The following is a 13,490-nucleotide window of genomic DNA, read 5'->3' on the forward strand; positions in this document are numbered from 1 at the left end:
CGCCTTGGCCTCCCAAAGTGCTGGGATTACAGGCGTGACCCACTGTGCCCTGCCTTTGTTGTTGTTGTTGTTGTTGTTTTTTAAGAGATGAAGTCTTACTATGTTGCCCAGGCTGGTCTTGAACTCCTGGGCTCAAGTGGTCTGCCCGCTTCAACCTCCCACAACGCTGGGATTACAGGTGTGAGCCACTGTGCCTGCCCCAACTGTAGTTTGAAGCAGATTTGTGTACTAATGTTTAAAGGCTTCCATAAAATTTAAAATGTATAGAAACTAGGAAATTCTGCATTTCTTGATATGGTTCTCTTTCTTTTTTGTTTGTTTTGTTTTGTTTTTTTTGAGACGGAGTCTCGCACTGTCACCCAGGCTGGAGTGCAATGGTGTGATCTCCACTAGCTGCAACCTCCGCCTCCCAGGTTCAAGCAATTCTCCTGCCTCAGCCTCCCAAGTAGCTGGGATTACAGGTGCCCGCCACCATGCCCGGCTCATTTTTTGTATTTTTAATAGAGACGGGTTTCACTATGTTGGCCAGGCTGGTCTTAAACTCCTGACCTCGTGATCCACCCGCCTCGGCCTCCCAAAGTGCTGGGATTACAGGCGTGAGTCACTGCGCCTGGCAGTTCTCTTTCAATAATGGAATTTAAGTATATAAATGTACAGGTTTAACTAAATCAAACAATTAAAAGAGACATCCAATTATTATTTTAAAGAATAGTAAGCATTCTGGTAATATAAATTATCATCTCAGGTTCCCTGTATCAGAGTTAATACAGGACAATGAGCTAGAAGAGGACAGTTTGGGGAAACAAAAATTTGTTTTTCCTACCAATAGCTCTGGAGACTGACAGACTTCCATTCACCCTCCAGGCACCAAACCAGACTACGCAACCTCCAAGGGCCTCAATTCGCTGCTTTTCATCCTAAACAGCAATGCAATAAAAAGAAGCAAATAACTGGATTCAGGATTTATTCCTTTACTTTAACAGTAAACAACAGATATAATACTCATCAGCTCATGAAAAGGTTCTCCTTGTTTCTCCATTGGAGGGTGAGCACAGTTGCTGATGTAATAGCAATAACTGTAATAATTAAGGGAATCCTGGCCGGGTGCGGTGGCTTACGCCTGTAATCCCAGCACTTCAGGAGGCCGAAGCGGATGGATCACCTGAGGTCAGGAGTTCAAGACCAGCCTGGCCAACATGGTGAAACCCCATCTCTACTAAAAATATAAAAATTAGTCAGGCATGGTGGCGCAAGCCTGTAGTCCCAGCTACTCAGGCGGCTGAGGCAGGAGAATCGCCTGAACCCAGGAGGCAGAGGTTGCAGTGAGCCAAGATCACGCCATTGCACTCCAGCCTGAGCAACAGAGCGAGACTCCGTCTCAAAAAAAATAAATAAATAGTAAGTGAATCCTAATCAATAACTAGAAAATCTAAAGTAATAACTAGAGCATGGGCTCTATTAAAACAGACCATACTTACCTCTCTGTCTGGTTTGTGTGGCTTCATTAGTTCAACAGCTTGACCCTTTCTCACAAGCATAACCTGGGAATCACCCACCCAGGCCACATGTAGCATGTTGCCTCTGATGAAAGTCACCACTCCTGTGGTCCCACATCTTAAGCTCTGAAAATAGTTTAAATAAAACTAGACTCAGTGAAAAGAAATAGATACAACATTCTTATTGAGAAGCAATTTATAATTAATATAAGCTTTTCAGCTGGGAGCTATACTATTAATTATGGAATTTCACACATATACAATAATTCATTGTCTCAATGCATTTTTATATGCATGTATGTATTTATATATATATATACACACATAAGTCCACCTGATCTGTGATATGCAGTGCAGGGATGATTATTAATTCTACTTTAAATACAGATAAGAAAACTATGGCAGGTTATGTGACTTGCCCAAGGGCAGGTAACTATTAGTACATAAAACAGAATTGAAATTATTTTTCCTCCCAGTCAAGCACCAAATTCTCTATACCAATCCTCAGAGTAAAAATTCTGCTCTCCATTTCATTACTGACATCGTATTTGTTCAGTGGGAGAGTCCTAGCTGTACGAAATGATATATAAAGCATGATTGGTACACAACAGATGCTCTAATCTCTGGAAATTAAGCTAAGGAGCCAAGAGACAGCTTACGTTCCCTGGAGTACTAAGATGCTTATACCTTTAAAAAATATCCTCCCGACAGTATTTTTAGAGGCCTTTGCTTTTGGAACATTGCATAAAGAACTAACAGCCTGGAATTTCACTGCAGTAGCTACCACTGTACTTAAAGCTCTTGATCCTACTATACGAAAATGACATCCCCATTTGACATGAGTCACCACCAAATGAGCATGACTTTCTGTTACTAAGGACCTGGCCTAAATTAGAACCAATGCGTCAGGAGTGGTAAAAGGCCTCTTGTATCCAATGAGAAAAACAACTTCTCTTTTCCCCTATATAGGGAAAGTTTGTTATAAATCCTCACCCACCAATAAAATATCTTCCCACACAGAATGTTCAAAAACTCAGCCCCCTAGAACACATGATAAACACACTTCAGTGCATATGCCCTGGAGAGAACAGGAGGCAGGGCTGCTTCACAACAGGAATAGCTGCTTTCTTCCCAGTGGTTAGCGGCACACGGAAGCATAAGAAGGAGAAAAGGGGCTGCTAAGACAAACCTAAATTATTCAGAACTATTGACAGAACTGAGAGACGCCAGGGTCATTGACAAAACAAATGAGGTAAACATGGTCAGAAAAAAAAAACAAAAAAAAAAAACCCAATTTTGAGAAGACAGAGGAAAAAGAATAGAATAGAGGATAAAGAAGACAGAGTGATTCTCTTTGTTTCATATTGGTGATTACAGGTCACCTCTCAGGGGCCCGCCGTTGTCCTCAAATCAGATGATAAAAGCCTGCAGCTTCAAGAGAGGCAGAGTCAAGCAGAACACAGGTCCTCAAGAGACTGGGAGCTCTGAGGTCAAGAGCAGCTTTATTCTCCAGCACCACCTCTTTGTGTGGACTCTGCTGGTTACTGTTGGATTTGCATATTAATCCAAATTTAGGGGAGGGGAGAGATTAAGAATAATTCTCTTTCTTAATACCAAATAGGTCTGAATTATTGTTTCATTAATTCCAAGCCCCATTATTGCTTGTAGCATAACTATGCTATCAAAAAAATGGATTAAATAATTACCCTGATCTCTTCAAGCCTATTTTAAAAAGAGTTAATGTGCCGGGCGCGGTGGCTCACGCCTGTAATCCCAACACTTTGGGAGGCCGAGGCGGGTGGATCACGAGGTCAGGAGATCGAGACCATCCTGGCTAACATGGTGAAACCCTGTCTCTACTAAAAATACAAAAAATTAGCCGGGCGTGGTGGTGTGTGCCTATAGTCCCAGCTACTCGGAGGCTGAGGCAGGAGAATGGCGTGAACCCGGGAGGTGGAGCTTGCAGTGAGCCGAGATTGCACCACTGCACTCCAGCCTGGGCTACAAAGCGAGACTCCATCTCAAAAAAAAAAAAAAAAAATTAACTCTTTTTTTTTTTTTTTTTACTTAAACATTAACTCTTTTTTAAGTCACAGTGCAGGAGTCTTATTTTTTGTCTATCTACTTCTGTAATTACTTTTAAAAATTAAAAATTATTTTCTTTCTATTCACCCCCAGTTAAAAATTCAATATAGAACACTGTAGTTAATTATGTACCAATACCCAGAACAATAATTAGTTTTGTTTTTTTGTTTTTTTTTTTTACTTTTGGACCTTAATATAGAGTCCTTGCCATTTATTCAAAGTAAAAAAACTTAGGTCTGATTAACCTTCGCAATGTAGGACATGAGCTCTGACTTTTCTCCCTTATTAAGAGAAAAATCAGCTCAAGGATCATTTAAGGATTCACCCTTTCCAAGCGAATTTTCCCTCAAGAGATACACAGCAAAACACTGCCTACCCATTTAGAACCAAATGTATGGAAGTAATCCCAGTTTCTGTTTCTTTTTTAGACCATTGTTTTATTCACCATATCCAGATCTTGTCAGCAAGAGTCTGCTTAGAGAGATGGTCCTGGTGTGAACCTGACAGGCAATGGTGAATAAAAGAAAGATGAAACTCACCTGCCAAATCCAGCAATTATTACAGAAATGAATCCAGAAAATTACAGCTTGAGAGTTTCTATACAGTACATCATTGTACCCCCTGAAACTATTCCTGAGGAGGGATTTAGAACTACAACAGAATCCACTACTATGAGTCAAGAATACAGTTTGGATAATGTCTGCCCAGAAAGAGAAAATCTAAATAGCCCTTTAACCACACAGACCAAATTGAGCTCAGCTAGTGCATTTCTAGCTGGAATTTGTGAGAAAGGGGCATACCTCCCTGGCTGCTTTCTGCACAAAGCGCTCATCAGTGACCCGGAAGGCCCTGCACAGGGCCTCAGCAGGATCATGGGGGAACATCTCCTGGCGGACTAAGTTAACGTGGAGGTGAATGGAGGCATAAATAGCAGCATCTACTCCCCCATGGCCATCAAACACTGCAAAGTAAGCTTGTTCTTCCTGGTCCTGTCAACGGAAACACAGAACAGTTAAGGGAGTTGGGTACAGCATGATTCAAATGAACCAATCTCCTGGCATCATTGTTGCCCATCCTTTCTCCTCCACTGCATTTGTCATTTGGAATAATGAGACTAAATGTTTTCCTTCTCTAACATGCCTGATCAACTGCTGAAATACCTACAATATTAGGGCATCTGTGTTTACACACCAGAACACTGGAACACGTCATGCCCAATTAGTTCAAGCTGAAGTGCCCTCTCTCCGTGAAAGTTGTTGTCTTGTACCATGGAAACCACCCACGTACATTTGCTTCAAAATTGCTGTTACAAGTTGGGGGAGGGGGAATAGGTAGGGTGTGAGAAGAAACTGAACAAAAGCAGCTCCAGATTGAGTGATTTTTTTCAAAATGAAAGTACTTGAATAGCAAAATTAGAACCTGAGAACAATAGAAAATATCTGGTCTTCCAACACAAGGCCAATTAAATTCAAGTTTAAAATATATAAAGATATGAAAGCATAAACATACTTCTAAACCATAATACCTTCCTCATAAATCATTCCCAGTCACACTGCATTCTCACCATAAATAGCATAGCATCTCTAAACTAGTTTACCAAACTTGAACCACATCAGATGCTCAAATGCCCTGTGTGGCTGACCACTTTGCCTCACCCCATGGTCTAAGATTTTAGTTTCACATTTCCTTGCAAAGGCAACTGCCAGAGGAGGATCTTCCAACTCTGTGCTTTGTCTTGACAAAAGAAGCCTAATCATAAGATTCCACATCAACAATTAAGCAGTTTGCTGCTTTATCATCTGCTCAAGTGTTTAAATCTCAGATCTGTCTCACTTATAAGATCTGCGATGCACTGAACTCACACTGAGTCCTGAGCTCCCTTCAGGCAAACAGTAATAATTTTCATTTGCAAGTCTTTTGACTTCTTTTTCCTAGGCTCTAAGAGCCTTAGAAGAGTCCAGGCCTGTCATTGATTCTTTTTTTTTTTTTTTTTGAGACGGAGTCTTGCTCTGTCGTGGTCCAGGCTGGAGCGCAGTGGCCGGATCTCAGCTCACTGCAAGCTCCGCCTCCCGGGTTTACGCCATTCTCCTGCCTCAGCCTCCTGGGTAGCTGGGACTACAGGCGCCCGCCACCTCGCGCGGCTAGTTTTTTGTATTTTTTTTAGTAGAGACGGGGTTTCACCGTGTTAGCCAGGATGGTCTCGATCTCTCGACCTCGTGATCCGCCCGTCTCGGCCTCCCAAAGTGCTGGGATTACAGGCTTGAGCCACCGCGCCCGGCCATGTCATTGATTCTTAAGCGAATCATGTAGTTTTCTCATCTGTTAGGCAGGGATGAGTTGCTGTCTCATGGGGATTTGGAAGGGCTACTAAAATAACAAGTATATCTGTACTTTGAAAAAGTTATTTTTATTTATTTATTTTTAGAATCAGGGTCTCACTTTGTCACCCAGGCTAGGGTAGAGTGGCATGATCACAGATCATTGTAACTTCGAATTCCTGGGCTCAAAAGATCATCCCGCCTCAGCCTCCCAAGTAGCTGGGATTACAGGCAAGAGCCACTGTGCCCGGCCGGCTGAAAAAGTTACTTTTAAAAGGGTATATTACATTCACAAAAGTATCAAATATAAATGTCCATAGAATAGTAACCAAAATATTATGAAACCTTTCTCTAACACACACATTACAATTAGTTCATTTAGCAACTTTAGTGCCATTAAGAAAGGATTAAACAACTCTCTAGAAATAATACTGGCTGGGCGTGGTGGCTCACACCTGTAATTCCAGCACTTTGGGAGGCCGAGGCGGGCGGATCACAAGGTTAAGAGATCAAGACCATCCTGGCCAACATAGTGAAACCCCTTCTCTACTAAAAATACAAAAATTAGCTGGGTGTGGTGGCACACGCCTGTACTCCCAGCTACTCGGGAGGCAGGAGAATCTCTTGAACCTGGGAGGCGGAGGTTGCAGTGAGCCGAGATCGCGCCACTTCACTCCAGCCTGGTGACAGAGCAAACGAGACTCTGTCTCAAAAAAAAAAAAAAAAAAAGAAATAATCCTGACAGGTAGTATTTCTATCTCTACTAAAGCAGTACTCATTTTTAAATAATTCGAAATAGCACCAGAAGAAACAAAAGGAAGCCAAATGGATTTCTTTAAAAAATAAAAAATGTATAGCTTCTTTTTAAAAAAACAAAAAACATTCACTGATGTTTTTTCCTATTACAATAATGTATGACAATTCAGACTAATAACAAAGGAAAATCACCAATAATTCCACTATACACAGATAACCAGTCTTCTCTATCTCTATATATATACATACATATATATATAAATGAAATTAGGATCAGAATGTGCATGATATTTTATAGCCTACTTTTTGTCTTTTTTTTTTTTTAATTTTATATTTTATATTTTGAGACGGGGTCTCGCTCTGTCACCCAGGCTGGAGTGCAGTGGTACGATCTCGGCTCGCTGCAAGCTCCACCTCACAGGTTCACACCATTCTCCTGCCTCAGCTTCCCAAGTAGCTGGGACTACAGGTGCCCACCACCACACCCGGCTAATTTTTTGTATTTTCAGTAGAGATGGGGTTTCACCGTGTTAGCCAGGATGGTCTTGATCTCCTGACCTCGTGCTCCACCCACCTCGGCCTCCCAAAGTGCTGGGATTACAGGCGTGAGCCACCGCGCCTGGCCTGTCATTTTTATTATCGGCATTTCCTCATCTCACAAAGATTTACTTAAAGACATTGTTATAAATGGCTTAAAATATGCATCTTATATGAGCATATCATAGTTATTCCCTTTCATGATTTAGATAATTTTCAATTTGTTATAAACAATGTTGTAAAAACATTTATGTCAAACAAAACATATGCCTAAGACTTTTCTGTATTTGTTTTCTCATAATAAAGAATTAAAAGTGAAATGACCAGATCAAAGAGTGAAAATTTATTAGGTTCTAAATATGTGTTGCCGTATTGCTCCCACAATCTGTTTCACTATAGCAAGGTGCTCCTTTCTGAGTTAAGTCCTCTGGGTTAATTTTGAAATTAGGAGGCAAAATAGAAACCAATCAAGTCAACAAACAACAATAATGCCCTTAAATATGAGTATAATCTTCAAATAGGTATAGTGATATAAGGATTGTTTATCACACAATCCTTCTGGGTTACATTTGCATGGCCATGTTACTAGAAACAAAGACATCAGTTGATCTATCTTTATAACATAAGCACCAATTACCAACCTGCCATCATTGCTGATTAGACCTTGACAGTAAGCTAAAATTTAAATTTAGCTGCTAAATAGAGGAAATATTGTGCTTTGTATAAATTACTACATTGTAATTTTTAAGTTATGGACTGAGTGAAGAAAAGAGGCAAGTGACAGGCAAAGGAAACAAACCTACTTCTGTTTGCATTAACATAATACATTTAATAGAAAAAGAAAAAGATAACAAGAAAATAGTTATTAAGCTGCCAAGGCTCATATGGATCCAATTTGTCAGATACAGAGATTCATGAAATATAATTTCAGCTACTTTCCTATCTCAGAGACCAAGATTTTAAAAAGAAAATCACATGAAATAAACTGCATCAGTCTTAAATCTTCCTTTTGTGTTTGTGTTGCTTTAGCAACATAGTAATGTGAGAACTTAATACACCATTTGATTATACTATAGAAATAGTTTGGGTTTTTTGGTTTGGTTTTTTACAAAACAGCTTCATTGAGATGTCGTTTTTTAAAATTGTTTTTTCTTTTCTTTCTTTTTTTTTTTTTTTTTTAAGAGACAGTCTCACTATGTCTGTCACCCAGGCTGGTCTCAAACTCCTGGTCTCAAGCAATCCTCCTGCATCAGCCTTCCAAAGTGCTAGGATTATAGGCGTGAGCTACCGCACCCAGCCTAATCGTTTTCTTTTTTGCTTATATGTTTATAGAATAGCTCTGGAAAGTGACACAAAAGACTACCTTGCCTCCATGGAAGGGAACTGAGTACCTGGGAGGCAAGGATAAGAGAGACATTTTTATTTTCCCAGTTTTGAACCATGTGAATGCATTACCTATTCAAAAGAACATAAAATAGTTCCTTTTCTGTTGCAAATTTGTGCCACTTTGCATTTAGCGCTACTCTAATCTACCAAAGATACAATTAGAAATATATCAGAAGTTTTCCTTTTCTAACAGGACCATGAAGGTGTTTGTTTTGTCTTTAAAATCTCACTGACTCTCCGGAAGTGCCCTTTACCTCTAGGTTGAAGAGCATATTAAAGTCAGGAATGCAGACATGTTTGTCCTCCATTTTCCTGCGCATGTTTTTGATGGCATGGATTGATGTCTCATAATAAAGCTGGGGTCTCCTGCGGAGGGGGAAGTCTTTCACCCAGCTGCAGCAAATCTCGTGTAGTTTGCTGAAGACAGAACGGGCCAATTTCACTGTCTCAATCTCTGTGAAAGAAACACAGAAACCCCCAATGAAGAGCCTTGTAAAACTGCTTTTCACTTCTCTGCTTGGTAAAGACAGAAGTAGGTCACCTTAGTCAAGTTCCTCCTTAATAGAAGAAATTCATGCTTCTCAAGAAAAATGAAATGCTGCTTCTGAAGAGAGAAAATCATAATCTATCTAGTAGAAAATCATCAGCCTGCAGCTGCCACTAAATATTCTTATGTCATGAGGAGAAAACCTTTGGCCAGGGCTGGACCTATTCCTGGCTTGATTTCTTCCAGCTGGAGAAGTGTTCTCACCACACTGCTCCCTAGTTCCCAGCACCGGTTCCTTTTTGGTTGTTTGCTATGGTTATCACCAGGAGAGCCAAGCCTCCTATGCTTAGAAAAATAAGCAGTGATTAACACTACTTCCATAGTCCAATTAGCTGGATAAATACCGTGTTTATTGGAATATGGAAGGCCTATGAAAACAGCCCACTAAATACAGAAATAAGAAGGGTGTATGTTGCTTACCATTTGTCTTTGTCCTCTTTCTCCCTGACTTCTTCCTTTACATCCAATTCCTTTTTCTCCTATAAATGATCATTTGTAACTGAATTGTGTGTATATATATATATATTTTTTAAATTATTACTATTATTATTATTATTATTATTGAGACAGAGTCTTGCTCTTGTTGCCCAGGATGGAGTGCAATGGCGCTCTCTCTCAGCTCACTGCAACCTCCGCCTCCCAGGTTCAAGCTATTCTCCTGCCTCAGCCTCCCAAGTAGCTGGGATTACAGGTGCCTGCCATCACGCCCGGCTAATTTTTTGTATTTTTAGTAGAGTCGGGGTTTCACCATGTTGGCCAGGCTGGTCTTGAACTCCTGATCTCAGGTGATCCACCCGCCTTGGCCTCCCAAAGTGCTGGGATTACAGGCATGAGCCACCACACCCGGCCTGTTTTTTCCGTTTGATATATTTGTTTATTAAAGTTTTAGGCCATAGTTTAAATAGTTTAGCCAATAGGTTAGCAAATGAGCTAAAACTTTTATACGACTCTAAGGAAAATGTACTTAAACTCTGTCTATGCGTGTGATCCTAGATAGAAAAAGACAGAGAGCAGCCAGAGGAGCAATACTAACAGGTCTCTTGACCCTAAGCCTACCGCTTCACCTGTGTTTACCGCTTCACCTATTGGGTAGAATTGGCAAGCTGACTTCTGAGGTAGACATGTACCCTCAGTAGATGGACAGATGTGTAAGCCTTTTAAGCAACACTGAATGATACTGAAGAGATTGTATTTCCTATCATTGAACCCTCCACTCAAGTTGTCCTCCACTTAAGTTGAGCTACGGAAATAACCAAAGAGAGATTAGGTTTTCTCAGGCCAGTATTTTAGAAGTTCCTCTTACATCTCAGGTGAAAAAAAAAAAAAAAAATCGAACTTAAATTTTCTTTTTACTGAACTAAATCAGATACAGCTTGACAGCCTGAGAAAATAAGTGCCAGATGGCAATGGCTACACATGCCTCCTCCAATCTAGAATACAAATCCCAAAGAAGAGAGAGACTATCTGTTCTAGAACAGCCTGGGACCTGGACTACCAATTTGATTCTCAGTACTGTCTTTGCCTTAATCTGTGACTACATTTACCTCTTTTCTTATTCAAAATTATTTTTTAAATGACTGTATTAAAAAAGCTGACCTCAAGTTTTTGTCCTTTTTTTCCTCATTAACATAGCACAGGGTAGTAAATCCTGTCTTGTGGTTTTGTCTCTTTTATTTTTATTTTTTATTTTTTCTGAGACAGAGTCTTGCTCTGTGGTCCAGGCTAGAGAGCAGTGGCGCAATCTCGGCTCACTGCAATCTCCACTTCCTGGGCTCAAGCTATTCTCCTGCCTCAGCCTCTTGAGTAGCTGGGATTACAGGCCCCCACCAACACGCCTGGCTAATTTTTTAATTTTTTTTTTTTTGGACGGAGTCTCCCTCCATCACCCAGGCTGGAGTGCAGTGGCGGATCTTGGCTCACTGTAAGCTCTGCCTCCCGGGTTCACGCATTCTCCTGCCTCAGCCTCCCAAGTAGCTGGGACTACAGGCGTCAGCCACCACGCCTCCGGCTAATATTTTGCATTTTCAGTAGAGACAGGTTTTCACCATGTTGGCTAGGATGGTCTCCAACTGGCTGGCCTTGAACTCCTGACCTCGTGATCCACCCGCCTCAGCCTCCCAAAGTGCTAGGATTACAGGTGTGAGCCACTGCGCCTGGCCAATTTTTTTTTTTTTTTTTTTTGAGACAGAGTTTCACTCTTTTGTCACCTAGGGCTGGAGTGTAATGGCACATTCTCAGCTCCCTGCAACCTCCTCAGCCTCTCAGGTTCGTTTATTCTCCTGCCTCAGCCTCCCAAGTAACTGGGATTACAGGCGCCCGCCACCACACTCAGCTAATTTTGTTGTATTTTTAGTAGAGATGGGGTTTCACCATATTGGCCAGGCTAGTCTTGAACTCCTGATCTCAGGTGATCCAACCACCTCAGCCTCCCAAAGTGCTGGGATTACATGAGTCACCATGCCCGGCCTTTTTTGAGATCTGAGTTCATGACGCCTAGGCTGGAGTGCAGTGGCCAGATCTCAGCTCACTGCAGTCCGGGCCCTGGCTTATGCCATTCTCCTGCCTCAGCCTCCCAAGTAGCTGGGACTACAGGCTCAGCCACCTCACCACCTGGCTAGTTTGTATTTTTAGTAGAGACGGGGTTTCACCATGTTAGGCCAGATGGTCTCATCTCCTGACTCCTCAGATCCGCCTCGGGCTCCCAAAGTGTAGGGATTACAGGCTTGAGCCACCACGCCCAGCCTTTTTTTTTTTTTTTTTTTTTTTTTTTAAATAAGAGGGTCTCTCTCTGTTGCCTAGGCTGGAGTGGGTGATGTAACCTCACAGCTCACTGCAGCCTCAAATCTCTGGGACTGGGCAACCTTTCCCCTTCTGCTTCCAGCCTCAAGTAGCTGGATCACAGGTACATGCCACCATGCCTGGCTAATTTAAAACAAACAAACTTTTTTTTGTTAAGATGGGGGTCTTACAATATTGCTCAGGCTCATCTCAAACTCTGTCTCAAGTGATCCTCCCACCTTGGCCTCCCAAAGTGCTGGGATTACAGGCATGAGCTACCATGCCTGTCCCTACTGTTAGCAAGCATTTTATATAACTGAAAACCAAGGGTGAATTTTTAAAAGAGAAAAAAAAAAAGATAAAGAGCAAAAGACAGCCTGTGGAGGTATATATACAAGAAGGAAATTGAGGTCAATAGACAATCCAATATTTGATTGTTTTAAGCAACTACAAGTTTTATTTAAGCACTAGCTTGCCAGAGACTATTTCTTCCAGCCAGCAATTACTTGCTTGTATGACTGCAAACTCATCTGGTCTCTGCAGCAGTATAGCCCCTATAGATGCAGACCCTGAGATGGACATTACAACTCATCTGACATATAGCTATTAACAGAGGATTACAAAACAATCAAGGAATTAGAAACTTTGAGGGAGAATGGGGTAGGGTGAAACAACATACTAACTATCAGGATAGTTCCCAGATAACAATATTATAAACTATTATATCATTCTTTTGGCTTGTATATTACTCTTATATAGATCTGCATTGTCAAGTACAGTACCTACTAACTACATGTTATTTACATTTTTTTTTTTTGAGATGGAGTTTCACTCTTGTTGCCCAGGCTGGAGTGCAATGGCATGATCTCAGCTCACCGCAACTCCCAAGTTCAAGCAGTTCTCCAGCCTCAGCTCTCCCAAAGTCAGCTGGCATTACAGCCCAGCCACGACATTTTTAGTAGAGATGGCTTCCCATGTTAGTCAGGCTGGTCTCAAAATCCTGACTCAGGTGATCTATCTGCCTTGGCCTCCCAAAGTGCTGGGACAGGTGAGCCACCACGCCCAGCCATGGTTATTTAAATTAATCAGCAGGGCAGTGTCCCAATGTGCCAACAGCCCAGCTACCTGGGAGGCTGAGGTGGGAGAATTGCTTGAGCCCAGGAGCTGAGCTATAGGGATGACATGATAGCTCCTGTGAATAGCCACTGCACCCGCCTGGCCAACATAGCAAGACCCCATCTCTTAAAAAGTAAGTTAAAATTAAATAAAATTTAAAATTCAGTTTTTCGTCACATTAGCTCTCTATTTCAATTACTTGATAACTACAAGGGCTATACATAGGCAAACACAGGCAGGGAACATTTCCATCATTGCACTGTCTATTGGACAGAGCTGGTATAGACAGATTAAACTGATTAGGAGGAAGTAATATCAGTTTCCTCTTAACATTTGGTAAAATCACTAGATCTGTCCATACCACTCCCAGCCGTTCTTCCCCTGTGTCCCCATTATACTTTGTTCACGCTTGTCTATTAAAGCTCTTAACCACTTTTGCACAATAAATAACATTTATTGAGCATTCAAGTA

The 13,490-nt window shown here is 41.4% G+C and overlaps 1 protein-coding gene across 1 annotated transcript in view; it reads right to left on the bottom strand.

The window, feature by feature from the left end:
• LOC101021942 (protein phosphatase 1E) overlaps window positions 1-13,490 on the bottom strand; it is a 228,908-nt gene that overhangs the window by 12,088 nt on the left and 203,330 nt on the right. The window contains exons 3-6 of the mRNA XM_021928247.2: window positions 8,833-9,032; window positions 4,382-4,570; window positions 1,479-1,622; window positions 824-917 (exon numbers count right to left, since the gene is read on the bottom strand). Of these exons, the coding sequence (XP_021783939.1) occupies window positions 824-917; window positions 1,479-1,622; window positions 4,382-4,570; window positions 8,833-9,032 (627 nt within the window). The remainder of the gene's footprint in view (window positions 1-823; window positions 918-1,478; window positions 1,623-4,381; window positions 4,571-8,832; window positions 9,033-13,490) is intronic.

Source organism: Papio anubis, chromosome 17 (genome assembly GCF_008728515.1).
Source record: "Papio anubis isolate 15944 chromosome 17, Panubis1.0, whole genome shotgun sequence".
NCBI classification, from domain to species: Eukaryota; Metazoa; Chordata; class Mammalia; order Primates; family Cercopithecidae; genus Papio; species Papio anubis.